The 24,411-nt window shown below is 44.1% G+C and overlaps 1 protein-coding gene and 1 pseudogene across 8 annotated transcripts in view; both read left to right on the top strand.

Annotated features, from left to right (window-relative positions):
- LOC147010333 (transient receptor potential cation channel subfamily M member 2-like) overlaps positions 1-24,411 on the top strand; it is a 190,132-nt gene that overhangs the window by 68,311 nt on the left and 97,410 nt on the right. For all 8 annotated transcript variants that reach the window (XR_015052250.1, XM_085858980.1, XM_085858976.1 and 5 more), the window contains exons 7-11: positions 5,798-5,972; positions 9,017-9,081; positions 13,596-13,769; positions 14,078-14,180; positions 14,391-14,500. Coding sequence is in view for 7 of the 8 variants with exons in the window: in XM_085858980.1 (XP_085715106.1) it covers positions 5,798-5,972; positions 9,017-9,081; positions 13,596-13,769; positions 14,078-14,180; positions 14,391-14,500 (627 nt within the window). In the remaining variant the exon portion in view is untranslated. The remainder of the gene's footprint in view (positions 1-5,797; positions 5,973-9,016; positions 9,082-13,595; positions 13,770-14,077; positions 14,181-14,390; positions 14,501-24,411) is intronic.
- Positions 730-3,502, top strand: LOC147010334 (uncharacterized; annotated as a pseudogene).

Below are 24,411 nucleotides of genomic sequence, written 5' to 3'. Positions count from 1 at the left end.
CACTGTAGCACGGAACGGACCGCTTAAGCGGTTCGTGTCCGGAGTCGGCCTGTGGCGTGGTATGACCGCCCGGTCGACCATCCGCACAGGTACTTGGGTAGATCGAATTTGGCGAGCGACCCTATCCTGCGCGGGTGTGCAACTGGCACGGTCGTGGTGGGGTTAAACCCCCACCCGTGACGAGCTCCCGGCGTTGTTCCAAGAGGGTCACGACAGAATTGTCCGTCCGGTGCGCGACGTGCCACGATTGGAGTTACGTGGCCGTCCGCACGCCGGCGGGCGCGAATTCGCAACAATATAAAGGACCTTTTCGCATAGAAAGAAATTAGTTACAGGTACACATTAGGTATCATTGGAAAGGGTATGACCTGCACTATCACAAGAACCCTATTAATGATTCAATTAGGGCATCGATGACGTCATCAGGGGTCTAAAGGTCACGTTAAAGGGCCACTAAGTCAAATTTCACGCCCATCCTCTTTGTCATCCACCCTGCACCTAAGTGGATGAATCTTTTGGATTCTACTTTGCTTGAAGGAAAGTGTATGGATATGTATAGGCAGTTTTTAAAACTAAAACAAATTATTTAACTTCAGTACAACATCATTAACCCTTTCCACAAAAATACCGATAATATTGAGAAAATGTGGTTCTGTATTGAGTTTACTGTGTGAGTGTGTCCTTCGCATACGAATGATTAATTTCACTGTTTATTTATAGTTTATGGCTATGGTTATTAACATTCTTTTTTGTTACAGGTGAGGCCATTGTAACTACCTTAACACTTTAGTGGTGGTGTTAAATTTCGTCAACTGACAGTGTTGTCTTTTTTTGTTACAGGACGTGCAGAGAACTGTGATTTTGATTCATGTTTTAGTGGTTGTATTGAATATCTGCTGGCATGCATACCTGCTTGTAGCTGTAGTTGATTGGTGGTGGATAATTGTCTTTTTTCAGGTAACACCTATTATGGATTAGTGCTCCAGTGGTGGTAGTGCACGCTTAGTTGTAGTTAACTGGTGGTGGTGGCTTCATCATGTCAAAGGCAAAGAAACGCCGAACTGATCATGGTTGCAATTTAGAGGAACTACAGATGCCTCCTCCTGTATGTATTTTACCTGTGAGTGGCATACAGCATGGTGAATTTATACCACTACACAATATAAGGGATCCTCCCCAGGAAAAGCTTGAGATGTTACATAATCTTCGTGAGAAACGGCTCCTTCAGTGACATGATTCACCCGCTCGTATGGAAGCTGTGTGTCGGTTAATTCCAGACAATCTTGATGGTGTAGACCTAGAAATGACAGGCCCTCACCGGGGATGCTATCAAGCCTTTACCAAACATCAGGATCGTTTGAAATGTGTCGTACCAGACGATGAACCCTCAACAATTCGATCCCCTCGTAAACCATCAACCTCTTCCAAGAACATTTTTCCACCAGAATGTATTTTCTGTGAAATGCTTGAGACGAAAGTTTCTGGAAGGACTGAACGTTGTGTCCAGTTTGCATCTTTCAAGGGAAAGGAAGCAGCTTGGACTCGTATTGAATCCCAAGCCCTATAAATAGGAGACAATCGTTTACATCGCAAGGTGGCAGGCGAAGATTTGTTTGCAAGAGAGGCTCGTTTCCATAAATCCTGTCATAGTTCATTCAAACTGAGACATGTAAATTATTTACGTGATTCAGCCAACAGAAGTATTGATATGAAAACAAGCAAGATGAAAAGCTTGAAGCTCATCAAAGCTCATTTAATGGAGTTCTGGATTTTATACGTGAGAGGGTAATTGGGCAGAAGGAGGTCTTGCAACTTGGAACACTCCGCCACCTATACGTCCAAGAACTTGAACGCTGTGGATTTCCAAATCCAGATTTCAGAAGTGATAAGCTGAAGACCCGACTTCAAAGACACGAAATCAATAAGTGCATTGCTTTCACAAAAGTGTTTCCTGGGGATAGGGGATGCATAACCTACAACCTGGTGTACAGCACAAGCATCTCTGTTGTGGAAGCAGTTACTTATGCATATAGGCTTGGTTCCAAAGACAAGTTTGAGGATGTTGCCTTGCACTTGCGCAGTGTTGTTCAGGGGATGTTCAACGAGTCAACACCACTTCCTTGGCCTCCTACAGCTGATGAGCTGGATGCCAGGGCATCAGAAGAATACCTCCCAACAGACCTGGGGAAGTTCCTGTCGACTCTTATCCTGGGTGAAGCAGATGTGGAAAAGTCTGAAAAGAGCCGATGTCTGGTGCTTTCAGTGGCTCAGGTGAGTTTTAACCACCTTTGCTTTCAACATCTTTGGGACAATATCGCTAGTCCTCCAAATTGTATCTAGTTTTAGTGCTTTCTATCATGAAAATGTAAATTATTTTCTCTCTAAGATCCATTGGTTTCTTTTCCAGGACATCTGCCGTGCTGTGACGAACGGAGAGTGGAAGTTACCTAAACACATCCTCCTTTGCAGCACCATACGCCACGTATACCGAAGCAAGCAGCTAACCAATATACTTCATAGATTGGGTCACTGTGAGTCCTATGACTTTGGCTTGGAAGTTGAGACAGCACTGGCGAAAGCCATCGGCGATGCTTCCTCTTCTCTCACTCTCCAAATTGCTACTGGTGAAGACAACAAAGTTTTTCATGTTGAGTGGGACAACTTAAACAAAATAACCACAAATGTCCATGGTTCAAACGTGGTGAACAGCACTGGAGGGATCATGATACAGGAGGTGAAACCAAACACTGACATTGCTGACAAAGATAGAACCCTCCCACTCAAGCAGCGGAATAACACTCGTTGTTTTGAAGTTGGAACCCCACCAACATTGCCCCCTTTCATATTTATGGTCGAGTTGGGCCCAAATTTCCAACAGGGGCTAAGTTCAGTCCACCCATTGAAAACGATAAGTTGTACTCGGAGTGCATCCAAGAGTACCATTTGTGGTTACTTATGCGAATGGTCACTGGCAGTAAAGAAACACAACTCGTCCCTGGATTTGGTGGCTTCCATCTCAGCTACTGGCAAAAAACCGTCTCGAAAGTCGACCATTGACTATTTCAACCCTATCAATCAGCCGTTCACTGAATATTCCGTAATCAGGGAGTTGTTGAAGCGTTCAGAAGATGCTACGCTGGAGGTTGGCCAGAAGTATGTTCTTCACACTTTTGACCTTGGAGGTTGCATGAAAGCACTCCCCCTCATTTGGAAGTTTCCAGAAGAATACAAGGACCATGTGGTAACCCCAGGGCCTTTCCACACTGTGATGAACTATATAGGCATGTTGACTGGTCATAAATGCATGGGCTCAGGCTACTCTGAAATCCTCCTTGAGGCTGGACTTGTAACCAGTGGCTGTCTTAAGAGTGTGCTTAAAGGGAAGGCATATGCGAAAGCTCTATTCTGTCTGAAGACTGTTAGTGAAGCAATGGAGCGGTTGTTGATGGAGTGCTTCAGTGAAGAGGAGAATGTAGAAAACTTGTGGATGAATGGTCTGTAAAGCCAGAAACGATTGATGATATTGAGGCATTCACATGTCTGATGTACGGCTACTCCAGACAGAAATCTATTGACACTGTACGTGGAATTATGTTGAGGAAGATGGTTGGGGAAGATGAGCAACTGACAACCAAATCTAAGATTGACCTCTCCCGGTTGCCACCTTGCCGAGACAACCTTATCCCACACATTGGTCGAGTGAACCATCGCCTTACTATCTACAAGCGAGCACATATTCCAATCTTCTGGTCTGCAAAGCCCTATGATCCTGAACAAGGTTGGGAAAGAAATGATGAGGGTGTATTGGAGCCAGTGTGGTCTTGCGGCCCAGTACTTCCCCCTACCTTGATAGACTTAGTTGAGAAGACTACGGAAGAGATGGAACAGTGTGATGATGACATTGAGGAAGAACAGTCCAGCCAAGATGGTGACTATGAAGAACTTCTCAGTGATAACGAAGACTAGATTAAAATATGAACATTGAGACTTTTGGCAGTCGTAATAATGTTTCAACAGTAATTAGTTGTGGGCCTGCGTATTATAGTAACTCGTTAACACACGATCTCTATATAATGCATATTCCCATATCAATTAGTAAGGAGTGGAAGTGAAAATATCAAGAGAATGATACATAGACTGTATTTCAGGACTCATTGGAACATGTAAAGCCTTTTACCATAACAAAAAGGCAGAGAAAACAAATATGTGTCAAACTGCAATTTCACAGGTAACATATTACAAAAATTCATTTTTTTCAATATTTTCGGTATTTTTGCGGAAAGGGTTAATGATGTTCTACTAAAGTTAAATAATTTGTTTTAGTTTTACAAACTGCCTATACATGTACACTTTCCTTCAAGCAAAGTAGAATCCAAAAGATTCATTCACTTCGGTGCAGGGTGAATGACAGAGGATGGGCGTGAAATTTGACTTAGTGGCCCTTTAACGTGACCTTTTGACCCCTGATGACGTCATCGATGCCCTAATTGAATAATTGACGGGTTGTTGTAATAGTGCAGGTCATACCCTTTCCAATGATACCTAATTTGTTCCTGTAACTAATTTCTTTCTATGCGAAAAGGTCCTTTATATTACCCCTACCCCTTACTTTTGTGTCCCAAGAAATCCAAGATGGCAGACAAAACAACGGCTAAACGACCCACATGGGACATTTTTGTAATGGGAACAAAGGAAATTCTGTTCCCACACACCTCAGAGATTGTAAAAATGCAGGTTAAAAAAATGTATCATGGGGGTGCATGGGACCCCTATCTTCCTACTGGACTATAAAGTATTGTCAAAAATGTTCAAAAGCATCAATGGAGGCCATGATAATCGGCCTGACCTTCCCATTTCATCAAGAACATCATGGGGACTTTCATCCTGTCTGACTGCCCAACATCACCTCATTCTCTCATCCATTTCCATTACCGGGCCTCACGACATCCTCTGAGACCCATCCTGTGCAGTTCCTCTCCACATGCTGTCGAGCTTCCCTTTGTTGCTGTGTCTGTTTTTCCTTCATCCCCATTTTGTATATTTTCTATAGCCTCCTGTTGTTGTGCTCTTGCATGATCCTTGATACCTGTATAAATATAGAAAAATGTTAAATGATTGTTTTCTTAACATGGACATCGACCCCCCCCCCCCACACCTCCCTGTATAATCTCTTTTGGCTCCTGATTATATGCTTACCTTGGTATCCTCAGCATTCACACCACATGACTCTTTGATTGATGGTAAAGAGGGCAATTTCAAATTTCAAAACTGTTAAGTATACTGAAAAAAGGACCATGGAGGATGGTAAACACAAACAGGGAAGTTGGGTGGTAGGGGTGAGTGGAGGTAGGGGTGAGTGGAGGTAGGGGTAAGTGGGGGTGGGGGTGAGTGTGGGTGGGGGTGAGAGGAGAGGGAGGGGTTTGCAGTTTCATGTATATTTTAATTATCTGATGTCAATGCTATAATTTCCTGAATTGTACCTGTGCAGGTGTTAAGTTGTTTCCAGTGATGTATACAATATATATCCATAAAATTTAACTTTAGAAGAGTATATATGTATATATATATATATATATATATATATATATATATATATATATATATATATATATATATATATATATATATATATATATATATGTACTCTGCTATCGTTAAATTTTGTGAAAATTATACTTTCAGTATGATGAATGTTCATTTTGAGTGCCTCCTGTACCTGAACCAAATCCAGAATGAGTGCAGCAGACTATATTTTCCTTTGTTCTTGATCAAATAACTATTTCCCTGTGTGTTGTAGGAACGGGATTGTGCCAGGTACTATGTTGATGAACTACATGGTCACCTGTCCTGCTTAGATGTTAACCACTCTCACTTTATCCTGGTGGACAATGGCACAACTGGGCAGTACGGAGTGGAAATTGAACTCAGGGTTCAACTTGAGATGTTGATCTCCAATCTGCATGTAGGTGGAGGTGAGGACATCTAACTCAAAACACTGTCAGTGAATCAATCGCTGGTGAATTCTCTCTCTTTGAAGGTTATTGTAAATCCACCCATCTTTGTTATTCGATTGGAAGAGCCTGAATGATGCAGCTGGCTAATCATGGCCCAACGAGCTAAAATAGTCCGCTCTTTGGCCCAACCAGTCTGATATTCCTAAGGAGTTCAACAATCTGAGTCACTCCAACTGTTTTAGCCAGCCCAGCGGGCTCAGTCACTCCAACCAACTCAACCGCTCTAACCAGATGAGCAGACTTGGTAAGCCCATTAACCGAATCAATATATCTAGTTCAGTTGGCCCATGGGATGCAGCCGGCCCAGCCATACTTGTCAATTCAAATGAACCAGCAGTCCCTGTCAGTACAACCTGTTCAGAAGGCCCAGCAAACGAAGTTGGTCCAAGCAGCTCAACTACAATTAACAGCTCAGTTACCTTGTCATCCTATTTAACTCAAAGTACTGAAAAAGAACCCTTTTATGTATTGTTGCTTTGGGAGGAAAATTAAAAAGTTTTATTCAATCAAGAGCCTTTATATCAAAGGATTATAATTTGTGTGAATTGGTAACTATTCCAGTTTCCTGTCTTTATATGCAAGCTCGAGGCAAGTAGTATAGGAAGATCACAGAGGATAATATGTGGTTGTCACAAGGACAGTCTTTTCTTTCAAAAATTTTTTTTATGGGATCCAGGCTCATGGAAGAACAAGGTATAACTGATGTGGGACAAACATGAAGCGAATGAAGGAACAGTAAAACACTTGGTGATTAAACATTGAAACTAGCAAGTAAGGTGGTTGGGTTCGGAAAAGTGAATGGAGGTAATAAAAATCATGGGTCAGAATGGGGGATGACAAGAGACTGTGGTGCAATATTTGCTTGAAGTCCTTGAGGGAAGAGTGAGAGAGAAACCCCCTCTGGAGGGTAATTCCGTAGATGGGAGAAGCGAGATATAAATGAGTTGAGGTGTGTCGTCAGCCTGAATTCTGGAAGTTTGATCAGGAGGGGGTTACTGGATCAATGTAAGCTTCCTGAGGAGGGTCAGAGAACTGGGAAAGCAGAGGGAGCAATGTTGGAGAATATAAAGTGGAAAACAGACAAACCACTGACCTGCCTGCGGTGTGAGAGCAACAGACCTTGTGCTTCAGCCTCATCATGGGAGATTCCAAATATTTTGAGAATTGTACATTCCACATAGTCCAGGAGAGACAGATGTGATGTGGGGGGTGCTCGCCTATAGTGGAAAGTACGACTCCATTGATCTCAGGAGAAATGCCTTATAGACTGAGTATTTTCCAAGGAAGGACTTCAAGAGACTGAACCTCTTCCAGTGGATGACCAAGGAAATATACAGGTCTGTTCATTTGACAATCATTCTGGGGTGATAGGATGAGTGTGAGATTTTCCAAGATTGAAGGACATGTACCATTTGTCAGACCAGAGTCAAATCATTCCAGATCAGCAGAGGAAGATGCCACTTCTGTCTGTCTAGCAGAGGGATGGAGTATTATATGATGATGTGGAGTTATCTGCAAAAAAGAAGAGAGGGTTTCCAGAGCATCAGAGAGGTTATTAATATTTATATATGCAGAACAGGACTGGACCCAAAACTTGGCCTTGGGATACTCCATTCTCAACTCGGAGAGGGAAGGAGAGGGTGTCGTTGATGGCAAAATGCTGACTGCATAAGTGGAGGATTTCAGAAATGCAGGAAAGAAAAAAAAAGGAGAAAATATTTGACATATTATATGATTATGTGGAGTTATCTGTGAAAAAGAAGAGAAGGTTTCCAGAGCATCAGAGAGGTCTTTCATATCAGAGCATCAGAGAGGTCATTAATTTAAATGCAGAACAGGAATGGGCCCAAAACTTGGCCTTGGGATACTCCAGTCTGAGCTCGGAGAGGGAGAGGAAAATTTTTAGCCAGGTGTTAGCTTAGTGGTTAGGGTGGTGGCTTGGGATCCTAGGGTCCTGAGTTCAAGTCCCATTTCCACTGAATTAACACCAGGGGTTTGACTCAGACTGTCATCCTTCTGAGGTCGGCGAAATGAGTTGCAGTGTAGCAGCCAAAAAGCTGCACACTCAGGGAAGGGTTATCGACGGTTTGATTAAATCTGGCGTGTGGCGCAAGCATGAGCCGAATGGCCTCCTCTTTCACCTTCATTCCTTGTAAATCCTTGTAAGACATTTGAAGCAATGATGGATTCCATGACCTTCTTTGTAATTGGAACCTTACTCTCAAATGCCAAGCTTCTTGGTCTGTAGTTGGTAGGGCCTGTTTTTGCATCCTTTTTGTGGATGGGAGTGATGTTTGCTGATTACCATTCAGAGAGGAGATGGCCAAAGTAAGACAGACAGAATATGGCAGATACAGGGGAAGTAATAATGACAGAGCAAGATATGAGAACATGGACACTGATGCCGTAGGAGCCTGTCACCGAAACAGGGTCGAGGCTTGATGGAACATTCTCTGCCTGCTCGGATGAGAAAGACACAGAGTTCAGTAGACAGCTGGGTGTGTTGGGGGAAAGATAGGGGCAGAACTGAATGTGTTGGTTGCACAAGATTAAGAGGTGAACGTAGAGATTATCCGTTCTGCCTTGTCATGTGCAGAGTCTGCAGTAACACCATTTGAGGTGGTGGATTGAATCAATGGGGAGCATACACCAGAGACAGACCTGACAAGGTGCCACCATGACTTCAAGGAGATTGGTTGGAGAGTTCTTCCTTGAGGTTTGGAAGACTATATTTTCTGGCTTGGTTCAGGATGGACATCGTTCTTGCGAGCCCTATGAAGTGAAATTTACCCTCAGTCAGGTTAGCTTTTCATGTTGAGAAGGGAAGCTGCTTGACCACAACTGCATCCACACAGGATTCAGTACCAGTGACTGGACTGTAGACTCGAGAGGATGGATAGGAGAATCTCAGACGGGATGGGAAGTGTGACTGGTGAGCAGTACTCGACTAAAAATGAATCGCTATTGATTTAAATATTTTCTCCTGTTTTGTCTTTCGACAGACAAGAACAATGCACATATTCCTGTGGTGCGTTTGGTGATTGCAGATGGTACTGACACTCTGATGGTGAGTTTTCCTGAAATCTCACTGTCAGTAATGAAAACCCACAAACAAGGCTTAACAAGGCTTTGAGACACGTTACATTATTGTGTGTGTGTGTGTGTGTGTGTGTGTGTGTGTGTGTGTGTGTGTGTGTGTGTGTGTGTGTGTGTGTGGTGTGTGTGTGTGTGTGTGTGTGTGTGTGTGTGTGTGTGTGTGTGTCATTGGTTGTTATCTCCATATGCGGGTTTCAGAAGATTGAATGGAATCCTCCGAGGTCTCGAAGTATCCACCTCCATTTTAGTAAGGGATCACGATTCATGGGCCAAGCTGAAAGTTTTTGTTATTTATTTATTTATTTATTTATTTTATTCTCAAAGTTTTGTTCCGAGGGTTCTTTTTAGGATTGTCACCGAATCCTGGACAGCTTTGAACTGTAGTTTGTTTGTAATAATATTCCCTGGGATGGTTTTTAATATCACTGTGAGGTTCTTCTTCATCATTTCCATTGCTCCAAATATCACTGGTACAATTTTGGCCTTCTTTAAAATGTTTTTATTACTTGTTTCTTTACTTTCAAGAAATATATATTTACAAATTTACAAATATTGTGGTATAAACTTTCTCGACATGCTCACATTGTAATGATACTGTGCATACTTTATAGACTATCTAACATTCTAAATAGTACATACTTTATGGAAATATGTGTGGGTTGTTGCTGTCACCGACTTCCTGATAATATTGAGTAGTCGATCCAGTCGAAAAAAAAAGAAAGTTAAAAAAAATTTTTTTTTGGAGATTTGTACTACCCTTATTATCAGTATTTAAAATGGCGATTTCAGTTAATACAATGACGATTTCGATGAAACTTGGTTGGTAGGTTCATACCATGACCTAGTTGTGTGCAAATGAGAACCGTTGCTATGGACACCACCGTTGCCTAGCAACGGGACTTTGAAATTTTTGAAAAATCATAAAAAATTAATTTTTTCGAAAATCAAAAATCGGGCCACGAGCGACTGTGGGCAGTACATTCAGCCATATTGTCAAAAATTTCCAGCCGGATCCTATGAAAACTGTCGGAGAAGATAGACTTTGAATGAACCCTGGTCAAAAACAATAAAAAAACGAAGTTCGTTATATCTCAGAGACTATGAGTCAGATATACATGAAACTGATATGGTAGGTTCATGGTATGTCCTAGTTATGTGTGAGAAAGAACCGTTGCTATGGACCCCTCCGTTGTGTAGCAACGGCCGATTACCCATGTCCGCCTACCGGCTTGTTCTATTGTTAACCACACCCATATTGGTCTGATTGGCCCTGGGGTCCCAGTCCCAACCACCCCACTGATGCAGTTTTTATTACTTTACAAAGGAATGCAGTTTTGCATACTTTTAATGGAATCCTTTCAAACAATTAACATTACGATAGCAAAGGATGATGGACCCAGCAAAACTGTCGGATGGCAGGTACCAGAGTCATTGCTATTGAGAGATGCTACTTGGAAATACACCGTCTGATGATGATGATGAATATGATGGTGATGATGATGATGATGATGATGATTATGAATGCGAAGAATTGCCAGTTTTGACCAATCTCAGTTTTTTGCTTTTTTGCTTTTGCCATGGTCTGGAGTAGTGATCCCTGCCTCAAAAATCAGCTGAACAGACCAAGTAGGCTCTCGTATGTAGCCAAAGCAACTTTTTAGAGAAGACACTCCAACTTTAGTTTTGTATATAGCAGGTGGGACCAACATTTTTTTTCTACACCATCCCTACAAAGAGAGTGCTGGCACACTCTCTGATTAACTTTTAAAATTATTTTTGGAGTTAACTTTATGAGATGTTGAAGACATTGTCCAATGCATTTTTGAAATATCATGTTATATATCGTTTTTGGCCCTATCCCTCAATGGTGAAGAATCACTTACAGTTTTTCTCAATGGTTTACACACATTTCCTGAAGCTATACCTCATTTCTCAAAACAATAAACACAAAACACAAAATAGTGAACCATTGCTGCAAAACTTCAGAAATCTCTGTCAAAATGTAACACTATATGTTCAAAACCCTGTTTTTCCTCTCAAAATTACATTTTGCATTCAAATCATACACACAAGCCATCAAATGAATCGACCTCACTGAATACCAATTACACACTGGTGTAATAAATGAAAGACAATATGATCAAAATCATTAGGTGTCTGTATGCTTTTGCTTTTTCTGTCTTGTTATGTACAACTTATGCACAGTAGCTCGTTATTCCAAATTATTTCAGCATAGACAGGCTCCTCCAATATAAAAGGAACACACAAACACAGTGAGATTGTTTTTGTTGTTTTTGTTTTATTTTTCCAAATTACAGTACTGTCGACAGGAGGCAATGTAAAACAAAAAGAAACAGGAGAAAAATAATTTACACTCAGAGGAGACAAGTAAAAAAAAAAACCAAACAAATGTTACACTGCAATTATCTAAAGAAAAAATAGTAAAGATAAAAAATGTTAAAGAAAACAAACAAACAATTGAATAAGAAATCATTGAGGGTCCTGTCTCTGCTCTTGATCAGGTCAGAGACTTTCATAGACATCATAAGAAATGTTCTCCCTGGTAAGCAACGGGGAAAATATTTTCTGGCATGACGCATTCACCCTGGCATGACTGCTGGTATATCCCCACATGCCTCCTCCATTGCTTGGAGTAGGGGAACATGGTCATGGGGGTTGCAGTCATACACCTTCCACTACCATGCCGATAAAAACTCCGATGTTGGTTTTTTTTTTTATAAAACTCCTCTCTTGTGTATATCACAGTAAATAATAGTAAAGTGGAGGTAGATTTCTCCAACTTTTACTTACCTATTCTCATTTCTGAATGTCTGGATGACAAAGGCAACAGTGAATTGGCTCAGATTCGGCTGAACTCTATGCCCGGCCTCCCTCAGGGTCAAACCACATGGTCAACCAAAGTCACCCCGATCTCGTCTGAAATATTTGTCCTCCTTGCTCTTCCCTATTCTCTTCCTCATCCTTCTCGTCCTCCTCACTCTTCTCCTTCTCTTCTCATTCTCTCATTTTCACCATTCCCCTCTCTTCCTCTTCCTACAATGTTGTCAGTCATTGTTCTCCCACACAGGAGAGCTCACCTATAGCCTTTTTATTTGTGTTAAAGCTCTGATTGAATAATTAAAGCAACTAGTGTTTCACCTGAGAGGAGTGAGTGTGTCCAATTGATAACTGAAGTTTAGTATTTTGAATGGCAGTATTTTCCATGTGAACACAAGAGATCTCTTTGATGAAGATTGTGCCGAATGAGGAGAATTGTGTGAATTTTTTTGGAAAAGGGTTAAATGAGACTGAAATTTGTGTGAAAACAAGTGAAATGTGCTCATAGTTTTGAAGAAATTGTCTTTCTTTTTGCACATGAACTCAAAGTTTTCCTCATTGGGTTCATAGCAGCAGTTCCAGTGTGAACAATTGAGAAAAACTGTATCATGGAAGGCATAAAGTTGGTTGACAAGCATCACGTGACATGCTTCGACTCGTTCAAAAAAAAAACGCTTCAACTTTTGACCTGTTGACTCTAATCACTAGCCAGATGTATTTTCATTAGTGGGCCATCTAAAATACATAAATAAAATGTATAGAACATATAAAAAAAAAATAGAATGTGTTCTGAGAATACTCTTTATTGACATGGTCAAATAGTTATTTCCCTCGCTTTAACATTGAAGTCAATGGGGGAAGTGACCATTGTTCCAGAACAATTTTTAATGAGGAGCAGAAGGGAGTTTAGTCGAAGCTGGTGTAGGAGCAGAGGAAGAGGTGGGGGAGGAAAATGAGGAGGGGGTCTATGCCTGTGAGAATAAAATCACTCCTTTTTATTGACATGGTCAAATAGTTATTCTCTTATTTAACATTGAAGTCAACTGGGAAATGGTTGTGTGTGTGTGTGTGTGTGTGTGTGTGTGTGTGTGTGTGTGTGTGTGTGTGTGTGTGTGTGTGTGTGTGTGTGTGTGTGTGTGTGTGTGTGTGTGTGTGTGTGTGTGTTGTTTCATTTACTCATTACTTACACTCATCTCAAGGCTATTCCAAACCCAGCTCCCCCTCTTGGGAAACTGTGTTTGCACTCATGTCATCTCACTAAGTGATTCACCCTCAATGACCTACTCTTGGTATTTTGTAAAAGGTTTGCCAAAGCCTGGTGTTGGCTTTACGGTTAAAGTGGCTGCCTTAAGACCGTAAGGTCGAATTTGAGCCCTATCGTTAAATAACACGAGGTGGATTGACTCAGCCTGTCATCCTTCTGAGATCAGCAAAATGAGTACCAGCCTACTGGTAACAGGGGCACTGCATCAGTGGCACAGCTGTGCTTCCAGAAAAATTATGCAACCAGCAGCCACACGCTGCATGCGAAATAAATTGATTAATTAAAATAGTTTGAAAGACGAACAAAAAACACTTTTTATTCTTGTACTTTTATCTTTGTTGAAGTCTAACTTTTGGTCAATCTCCTGTTTTGTGACATCGTAGAAAATGCAAACCTCCATGGAAATTGGAATCCCGTGCGTGGTTATCACCGGAACTGGAAAGATCGCAGACGTGATTTGTGAAATTTACTATCTTCACAAGGAGGAGATCACAGATGATATCGTGAAAGAGAAACTTCAGAATCATTTCCCGGAAGAGTCGGAGACACGTTCACTGGTGAACTTTGTTGGCCTGTATTGAGGAGGTAGAACATCATGGAGGCTTAACAGGAAGTAGTGTTTGGATTGACATGAGACCTACCTCAGGCCTTGTTTCCTTGACTAGTTTTCTCTTTGGGTGTTTTGAGTTGCTCAGACACTTTACTTTGAATGAAATATTTTTGTACTCAAACTTGGAGTTCTTTTATAGCTTCTTGTTGTGACAATCATTGTGAGTGAACGATGAAGCACATCATGCAATGGGTGATTAATTTGATGTGATATTGAATTTTACAATTGTCTTCTTCATTTTTAAACCAAATGTAGATTCAAAAGATTATGTCCATGAAACATCTTTTGACCATTTTCCAAGGGGAGGGAGACAATGAACATGAAATTGACATCGCAATCATCAAAGCCTTGCTAAAAGGTAAGTTACATCCACACAAATTTTATATAAGTTAATTTTAATCTAATACAGACGAATCCTATTTGTATTCACTTGATCACAAAAGGTTTGTCCAATGAATTGTTGTTTACAACTCCATATCGATGTCCTGCTGTGATATCAGCACTGATTCATGACAACATTGGGGTTCTCCATGGACCTGTGGCATAAATGATTGTGTACATTGTACAGCCAGGAAGAATGATGGTGATAGTAATGACCATGAACTGGAGCTTGCTCTCATTTGGAACCGACCTGACATTGCCAGAAACAAAATCTTCACCAACTACGGGAACTACCAGGTAATTGTGAACTCTTCATGACCTTTTATCTGGTCTGCCATCACTTCATAAGGTGTAACGATGTGGACATCTACCTATGGCTAGAAAATAGCCCCTCTCCCTCAGGTCAGGTATGGGAGCATGTGCCAGAACAGCACGTCGCTGCGTCCACTTTCCGCCGGTACTCCAGGGGCCTCCGTCTGGCCATCCCCCAGGCAGATGCCAGGCCCATCCCCATCTCCTTGAGATGATGGTCAACCTGTTGCAACCATGAGGCACGTGGTCGACCCACTGGCCTCCTCCACTCATGAGACTCCCTCGCTGAGAGAATCTGGTGAGCAGGATCAGAGTCAGGAAAACGAGCCACATGTCCATACAGCCGCAACTGACGCTCACGGACTATGCAGGTAACAAATCTCATCCGAGTCTCTCTCAGCAACCGCTCGTTGGACACAAAATCCGACCAGCGATAGCCAAGGATTCTCCGAAGAGACCTGGTACCAAAGGAATTAAGTCTCCGTCTCAGACCCTTGGTCAGAGTCCAAGTCTCGCACCCATAGAGCAAGACTGGAAGTACCAAGGACCTGAAGACTCGGACTTTCGTCCTCCCGCACAGGTACCGGCAGCGCCACACCCCATGATCCAGTGAATCCATGACTCCCCAGGCCCGACCCAGACGTCTATTGACCTCTGACTCGCAGCCAGCAGAGACATGAATATCACTGCCAAGGTAAGTGAATCTCTCCACGACCTCAACATCCTCACCACAAACAGACACAGACAGGACAGCAGCATCCAAGATGTCACCGAAAGCCTGGATCTTAGTTTTGACCCAAGAAACCCGTAATCCCAGCGGCTCCGACTCCTCATTCAGCACCTCGAGGGCCCCCAAGAGGATGTCTAAAGTCTCCGCAAAGATGACTGCATCATCTGCAAAGTCAAGGTCCGAGATCTTGACATTCCCAAATGACGCACCGCAACTTGATCTCTCCGACATCCTCCCTAGAATCCAGTCCATACAAGTGCTGAAAAGTGTGGGGGCAAGTACACATCCCTGACGAACTCCAGTAACAACTGGAAATAAGTCAGAGATGGTACCACCACACTTCACAGCACTCTCAGTACCAGAGTAGAGTTCAGACATCAGATCGATCAGTTTTGGTGGCACCCCACGAAGACCAAGAATCCTCCAGAGGACATCCCGATTCACTGAATCGAACGCTTTACAGAGATCAACATAGGCTGCAAGCAGCCCCTGCCGAAACTCTCGTCTGCGTTCGGTGAGGACACGAAGTGCAAGGATACGGTCAATCGTTGACCTCTTTGGTGTAAAACCTGACTGCTCTGGACGCTGGTGCTCAAGCAGATGGTGGCGAACCCTATCGAGAATTATCCGAGCAAAGACCTTGCCCAGCACTGAGAGCAGCGTCACCCCTCGGTAGTTGTTGCAGTCTTAGCGATCACCCTTCCCTTTCCAGAGAGGGACAACAAGGCCCCTCTTCCAGTCAGTTGGGATGATGCCTGTGTTCCAGGCAGAGCACAAAACTGCATGCAACGACACGAGTGCAGCATTTCCACCAGCCTTGAGAAGTTCGGCATGGATGCCACAGATCCCTGGAGCTTTGCCCCGTTTCAACTGGTTCACCGCAGCCCGTGTTTCCACAAGTGTAGGTGGACCACAGTTGATTCGAGGGTCAGCAACAGGGATTGTAACACCCTTGACGTCCAACTCGACAGTTGGGGGATCAGCCTGGTACAACCGCTCAAAGTAACCGGCCCAGCGGGCCTTCACTTCAGACTCCTCTGTCAAGAGCCTACCACTCTCTGCTCGAACTGTAGTGCTCCGAGGGATGGGCTTGGATGAACGTAATGCGCGAATTCCCCTGTAAGCGGGACGAGAATCACCTGTCCACAGGTGATGCTCTACCCCCTCACAGATTCCTCGCACATAGGCCTCCTTGTCCACCCTCAGTGCACGTACAGTTTTACGCCTCAGCTCCCTGAACAGCTCAGCTCTGCCATTCAGCCTGGCCCTGCGACTCTGGTCAATGGTATCCAGTGTCCCTTGAGATACAAAATTCTTCTTTACCCTGCGGTGAGCTCCAAGGCATCCACCGGCAACATCAAGGACGGTGGTCTTGAAGGCGTTCCACAACTCTTCAGGACCCCCCAAAGCACCCAGACCCCCCAAGTGTCCACTCAGCCTGTTCGCAAACTCCTCAGCTACTCTCTCATCCCTGAGCTTGCTAACATCCAGCCTCGGCTGGGATGGTACCATTCTCCAGGATTTAAGGTGCAGCTTTAGAGTTGCTACAACAAGCCTGTGGTCAGTATTGAGGAACTGAGCACTCCGGTAGACCCTGCAGTTCTGGATCATCCTCCAACGACCGTCAATGAGGACATGGTCAATCTCCTTTGCCACACCGCCAGCGTTGGAATACCAAGTCCAGCGATGAGCTTGTGGGCGCTGAAACCATGAACCAGCCACCCTAAGTCCATGACTTCTTGCAAAGTCAAGGAACTTAGTGCTATTCTGGTTCATAGTTCCTGACCCATGGGGACCAACACACACCTCATAACCGTCCCTATCAGTTCCAGTCGATGCATTGAAATCCCCCAAGACTAGAAGTGTATCTCGTCTGGGGCACTGATCAACCACAGACTTGAGTGTGGCATAGAATGCATCCTTCACGGTGAGATCACTCGCCTCAGTCGGAGCATAAACAGAGACCAGGGAAATGACACCTAAGGAGTGACGAATCCTTAATCTCATAATACGCTCGTTGACCGGTGTTACCTCAATTATCATTGGGGTCAGCTTATTGGACACAGCTACAGCAACTCCTTGGGTATGGTAACCATCAGAGCGACCAGACCAATAGTAGGTGTAACCACCCACCATTATCTCGCCGCAATCCGGTCTCCGAACCTCAGAGAGAGCTGCAATCCCGATGTCCAAACGCTTGAGCTCAGATGATAACAGAGACAGGTGATCATCCTCTCTTAGGGATAGGACATTCCAGGCACCCACCCGAAGGGACCGCCTCAGGTTAACCCAAGGAGACCGCCGTCTGGTGGACGACACCTCAGCACCACTCCGACACACTCTCCCGCAATCTGACCCAGGGATGTTACCCCGTGGTTTCCCTCCTATCAAAGATTGGGGGTCCCGAAGGCTTTGCCCCAATCCCGTCATCCGGTGAGCTGCCCTGCGAAGGGCAGCTGCACAGGAGGTACTCCCACGGAGTGGGTTTTCAGATTTTTTTGCGTTTTTGCGTTTTGCGGAATGAAGGGTTTTACGGTGGCCGGAGTGCAAATCCTCTCCCTCAACTCGCCTTAAACTCGCCCTCTCCCTCTCCTCCTACATTTGCACATCAAATGATGTGGATGCTCGTGATGTAGACTGACTTTACCTTCGTTTATTCTCGACTTGGACCAGAATCAAACTTGACACACAAGGACATAGACGTTTTCTTAAATTTGACATATTGTGATTCTTGAGTCGAATCAAAGACTTGGTCAAATCCATTGCAATGATAATTGTTAAAGTTTACGTGTAAAATGTTTCCACTTGTAAAACGAGATGATTACTCATTAAAACTAAATATCCTACGTAAGCTCATCCATTGGTCATGTCGCTGTCATTGTTGAGCTGTGTTTAATTAGGGTTAAATAGCCTATCCTTCAAAGAGAAGGAATCCAGCTGATGAATACATTATGGACTGAGTGGCCACAAAGTCTCGATGCATACAGTTAGAATTTATCTGAATGCTTCTCTCCATTCTCTTCACAAATTTGAATTTTTCTTGGTGTTCTTCTGGACACATCTTCTTCCATGTTGAGGGTTGGAGGTCATAAAACAGCCCCTAACAGCTGTACACACACACACACACACACACACACACACACACACACACACACACACACACACACACACACACACACACACACACACACACACACACACACACACACACACATATATATTGTTGCGGGCCAGGGGTCGGGTGAGGGGAAGCTATCTCGGGTTCCCACCAGACTCCCCGGAATTGCAGGCCATCACACACGGATAACTCCGCGACGCGGCGGGTCGCTAATCGACCATGAATGCCAAAAACTCAACCATGTGACTGAGTGTTCTCCCTCTACAGTTTATCCGGTTACCTAAAAATAATCATGTGATATAATTACTGGGGGACACGCCCTCGGTACGCCTTGTCCGAACCGGATCACTTTACCGGATCAGATGCAGCCGAGCGACTGCCAAGGACGTACCGGCTAAAAGGAACGGATCGTTGGGAATAAAGTCCCGGCGAGTCTAGGATACAGACCATGCTGGATCAATGAAAGGAAAGACAAAACGAGCTGGGAACATTTCTAGAAAAGGATTTATTTCAGGCAGGCGAGGAAAGATACGTAGCACAATTAATAGTTTATTGTTGTGTGTAAGTAGAGATAGAAAGAAAAGTGTGGTGCGACAATAAAATAACCAACTTACAAAAGCAGACACAGAGCAGAGTTTCCTGATATACCTTCTGCAATCTTAACTTAAGCAAGGACAGGTGCCATGACACACACACACACACACACACACACACACACACACACACACACACACACACACACACACACACACACACACACACACACACACACACACACACCCTGATGAAAAAGAGTTAATGAGAACAAAAAGGAGAGAATATGAGGCTAACGGTCTCGCACTACCTTGCATGATTGACCGACCACGCAACCCAGTACGTTTTGGGGGGTTTTCTCCGCTGGACAATCCCTCCCTGACAGCTGGCGCCTCATCTCCTGCTTCGTGCAGCTAAGCATCTGCGCCGAGAAGGGGCACAACTGTCAGGCGTGAAGGAGGGACTTTCGGTGGAACCAGCGGTGAGTCAGAGTGGGTGGGCGGAGTCAAGAGTGAGTGGGCGGAGTGGCAGGCAAGATAAAGTGGGTGGGTGGAGACAGCGACGAGGCGGTGAAGTATAACCGATGGAGTTGTTTCAACTCCTTCAAGGTGTTTCAACCCCCTTCCCTCCAGTCTCACACACTTGTCCATCCTCTTCTTCCACACTTCAATGCACCCCCAGAAGGCTTCTTCTGGAATCCTCCGGAGCTCCGTCGTCACAGCCCTTTTGATGGCCTCCACACCAGGAAATCGGGTCCCCTTGATTACCCCCTTGAGCTTCGGGAAGAGGAAAAAAATCACAAGGGGCCAAGTCTGGCGAATACAAGGGTTGCTCCAGAGTTGGCACGTTCCTCTCCACCAGAAACTGTCAGATGCTCAGGGCACTGTGAGCAGGGGCATTGTCATGGTGGAGCACCCAGACGTTGTTCTCCCACAGATCCCTCCTCTTGTCCCGACTTATCTCATGAGGTGCCGGAGGATCTTCTTGTACACGTATTGATTCACTGTTTGACCCTGTGGTAGAAACTCGAAGTAGACGATGCCCTTGATGTCAAAAAAACGTGATGAGCATCACCTTGACCTTCGACATCCTTGCTTTCTTTGGTCTTGGTGATGCCGGACTTTTCCACTGACCACTCTAACGTTTGGTCTCGGGATCGTATTTGAATATCAACGATTCATCGCCAGCAATGACTCTCCCGAGCAGGTCTGGTTCGTCCTCGCGGGGCTTGATAATGTCTTGACAGACAGTGACTCGGCTGTTTCTGGTCCCCAGACAACACCTTGCGGACCATCTTTGCGCACACCTTCGGCATTTTCAGTGATGATGCTCCAGACAGTGTCCTTGTTGATGGAAAGTTCCTCAGCAATCATCCGCACCATGAGTCGACGATCCGCGCGCGCCATCTGCTTCACACGCTCGATGTTGTCCGCCGTTCTGCTCATTGAAGGTCTTCCAGACCATGGATCATCTTCAACCTCCTCCCGTCCCTCTTTGAACCTCTTGTACTATTCAAATGCACTTGTACATGACATCGTTTCTTCCCTGTAGACTTGCTGCAGCATTACGAAGGACTTGGAAGGTGTTTTGCCAAACTTGATAAGAAACTTCAGGTTGGCTCTCTGCTCACGACTTGTAGTGTGACGACTTAGACAAGACAACGTGTAAAGCACGACCTGTAAAAAAATCACCCAATGATCGCAGTCAACCATCACCAATCATATACATTGCTGGAATGTTGCGAAAGACTGTGACGCAAACCGTTCATTCAAGTTGTGTAAGTAGAGCAGCACACAGCAGGCTCAGTCCCGTTACTTTTTAGACGGACCTCGTATATTTATCTCTATTAATGACATATACATACATACATAGATACATATATATATATATATATATATATATATATATATATATATATATATATATATATATATATATATATATATATATACATACATATATACAAATGACTGTTTTTACAGCCATTTTTCCCTGCTGTGCAGGGGTTTTGGCTTTTTCTTGAGGCAATGTTTTATGGCCGGATGCCCTTCCTGACGCCAACCCTGGTCGCCTCTTGCAACACACAGGGATATGGTACACCTATTCTAACCGGGGCATACACCGGGACCAGTACACTGGCACTCATTTCGCCGACCTCGGAAGGATGACAGGCTGAGTCAACTCCCTGGTGTTAATTCAGCAGCCAACGGGGCTTGAACTCAGGACCCTGGGATCCCAAGCCACCATCCTAACCACTAAGCCAACACCAGGCTTATATATATATATATATATATATATATATATATATATATATATATATATATATATATATATATATATATATATATATATATATATATATATATATATATATATATATACATACACACACACACACACACACACACACACACACATACATACAGATACACAGTATATATACGAACAAATACCACCTGTCGCTTCGCTGACGGTAATATTAAAGTGGGGAGGGAGAAAAAGAGGAGGGAAGAGGGAGAGAGGGATGGGGAAGAGAGAGCGGGGAGAGTTAAGAGGTGCAGGGGGGAAAGGTGAGAGGAGGGATGGGAGCGAGGAGTGATGGGGGTAGGGAAGACAGTGTGAGGTGAGAGGAACGGAAGGCAGACATGTGGTGGAGCATTAATTATGATTCATACAGTCTCATCAAAATGATTCTGCAGAGAATAACAGTGAAGATGGAAACAAAATAATGTCTGAAATTCATTTTCTACCAGTCATACGATAAACATGGCCCAGAGACAAACTCCTGTCCCGAGACAAACTCCTGTCTAGACAAGTCCGGAGACAAACTCCCGTCCAGGCATAAATACCGCCTGAAACGTCCGGAGCCAAGCTGGCCAGAGACAAACAATACCCGGACGTGTCCAGAGACAAACACCGCCTGGACATGTCCAGAGCCAAACACCGCCCGGACATGTCCAGAGACAAACACCACGCGGACGTGTCCGGAGACAAACACCGCTCAGATGTGTCCAGAGCCAAACACTGCCCAGACGTGTTCGGAGACAAACACCGCCCGTATATGTCTGGAGACAAACTCCTGTCTAGACAAGTCCGGAGACAAACTCCCGTCCAGGCATAAATACCGCCTGAAACGTCCGGAGCCAAGCTGGCCAGAGACAAACAATACCCGGACGTGTCCAGAGACAAACACCGCCCGGACGCGTCCGGAGGCAAACACCGCCCGGATGCGTCCGGAGACAAACACCGCCCAGACGTGTCCGGAGACAAACACCGCACGGACATGTCTGGAGACAAACGCTGCCCAGAAGTGTCCAGAGACAAATGCTGCCCAGACACGTCTGGAGACAAACACCACCTGGACACATCTGAAGGCAAATACTGCCCGGATGTGCCCGAAGACAAACACTACCCAGACATAACCACCGATAAGGTGAGCAACAAACAACACTCAACCTCAAACCGCATCCACATGTGTACAACACCCAACGAGAACCCGAACACTCAAACAACCAACACCTCATTATGCCCAACCCGGACATGAAACCAGCCGTGTTCATTCTCTGGAAAGACAAAAACGACAAGCACAGACATGCTCAGCCACACACATACAACACCAGATCACGTGTAAGTAAAAACAAAAATTGCAGAGCACCCCATTAATGATGTGATCTGACATTTATTTTGCTTTTGCAAAATTTTAAAAAGCACTTCTCCATTTGGCCTCGAGCACCAGCCCGTGACCGGAAATAAGCGGTCGTATCGAAATAAAAACTGAACATGTGCTGAGGCTCGGGGTCTATTGTGCCTGAGGAGGCCGGCTGTGAAGCTGGTGAAACGTCGTCTGACACCATGTCTGCTCTTGCATTTTTACTCAAATTAGCGGAGTCAATTTAGTTTTACTCTTTCGTTGGAAGCGTCTTCTTCTTTAAAAATGTGTAATCCCAACCACCCCAATCTTATACAGTGTGTGTGTGTGTGTGTGTGTGTGTGTGTGTGTGTGTGTGTGTGTGTGTGTGTGTGTGTGTGTGTGTGTGTGTGTGTGTGTGTGTGTGTGTGTGTGTGTGTGTGTGTGTGTGTGTGTGTGTGTGTGTGTGTGTGTGGTTTTTTTTTTTTTTTTAGGAAAGAGGGCACATTCAACCAAAAAGTAATTGGATCTGCTCTGCTAATCCATGCTAATAAAATAGCCTGTGTCTGTGTGTGCTAGTTCTTGTTTGTGTTTCCAAGGCATGAACATGGCTGGTTTTATGTCCGGGTTGGACAAGATGACATGTTGGTTGTGTAGTTTGTGGAGTTTCTGTTAGGTGTTGTACATGTGTGAGTGTGGTGTTGGAGACTGAGCATTGTTTTTTCGCCCACCTTATGCAGTTGCTTCCATCATCCAGCTATTGACATTTGGATCAGAGGTGTGTGTTGTGTGGGTATGTCCACAGTCTCCCCAGTTCAACCCAGTTCGACTCTTGACATATCATGCTTCCAGTATCAATCCGTGTCATCTGTTGGATGTCGTGTCTTGGATGTGGGTCCCATCAAGGTCAAATTTGTGGCCAGATTGTAAACAATCATGTGCAATGGCTGACTGCGTCACTTTGTCAAACCTAACTTCTCCATTGTGTTCATCTAGCCTTTGTTTCAAATTCCTTCCAGTTTCACCAATGTTGAGTTGGTCACCGTCTCTGCATGATGAATGGTAAACTACTTCTGATTTCTCACCAGCTCATATTGTGTCCTTTAGCTTTGAGATGGTGCGTAGAGGTTTGTATGCTACACCAATTCATATGCTGCATACCATCTTGTCAATCCTTTTGGAAAGGCTCAGGTTGTATGGCAGTATACAGTTCCTAAGAGTAGCTGGTGCCTTCAGTTCTGTCCATTTTGGTTTGTTCAGGGTCAGGAGTATAGCTTTGTTCAGTTCTTTTTTTGAGTAAGATTCCTCAAACTCATCTTATTTCTTTAATTGCATTGACTTTGGAAGATGAGAAGCTCCATGCCTGAGCTGCCAAAGTGCATGCTACACTGCATTTGTGGGTGACGAGGTTGGAGGAATTATAATCCTGTAATATGTTGGTGTGGGTTAGTTTCCTGTGAACTGACATCTTAAGATATTGATCAGGCTTCTGGTAATCCTCAATTAACCTCTCGCATTGGCACGTGACCGAAAATGAATCTTCACTTCGGGAATAAAAGCAGACATGGGCCTGTCCTGAAGAAGCTCACTGGGAAGCAGGTGAAATTTCGCCTGAGACCGGATCTGCTCTTTCTTGTTTATTACTAGATTAGCAGAGTAGATCCAGTTACGTTTTGGTTGGATGTGCCTTTTTCCTTTGAAAATAAAAAAATATACACACACAGTTTTATATGTTATGCAACTATCTAAAAAGCATTAGATTCTGTTGTTTTAAATATTGAGTGACTCAACACTGATTCAAAACTTTGGGACTGAGACCCAGGTCACCATGACTTGACTTCATCACTGATGAGAAATAATTGTACAAATGAGTATTTAAATTTTAA

This window comes from Eptatretus burgeri, chromosome 16, assembly GCF_056783735.1.
Source record: "Eptatretus burgeri isolate ZD-2024b chromosome 16, Ebu_testis_v1, whole genome shotgun sequence".
Classification (NCBI taxonomy): domain Eukaryota; kingdom Metazoa; phylum Chordata; class Myxini; order Myxiniformes; family Myxinidae; genus Eptatretus; species Eptatretus burgeri.
This window is presented reverse-complemented; position numbering and strand designations above follow the sequence as displayed.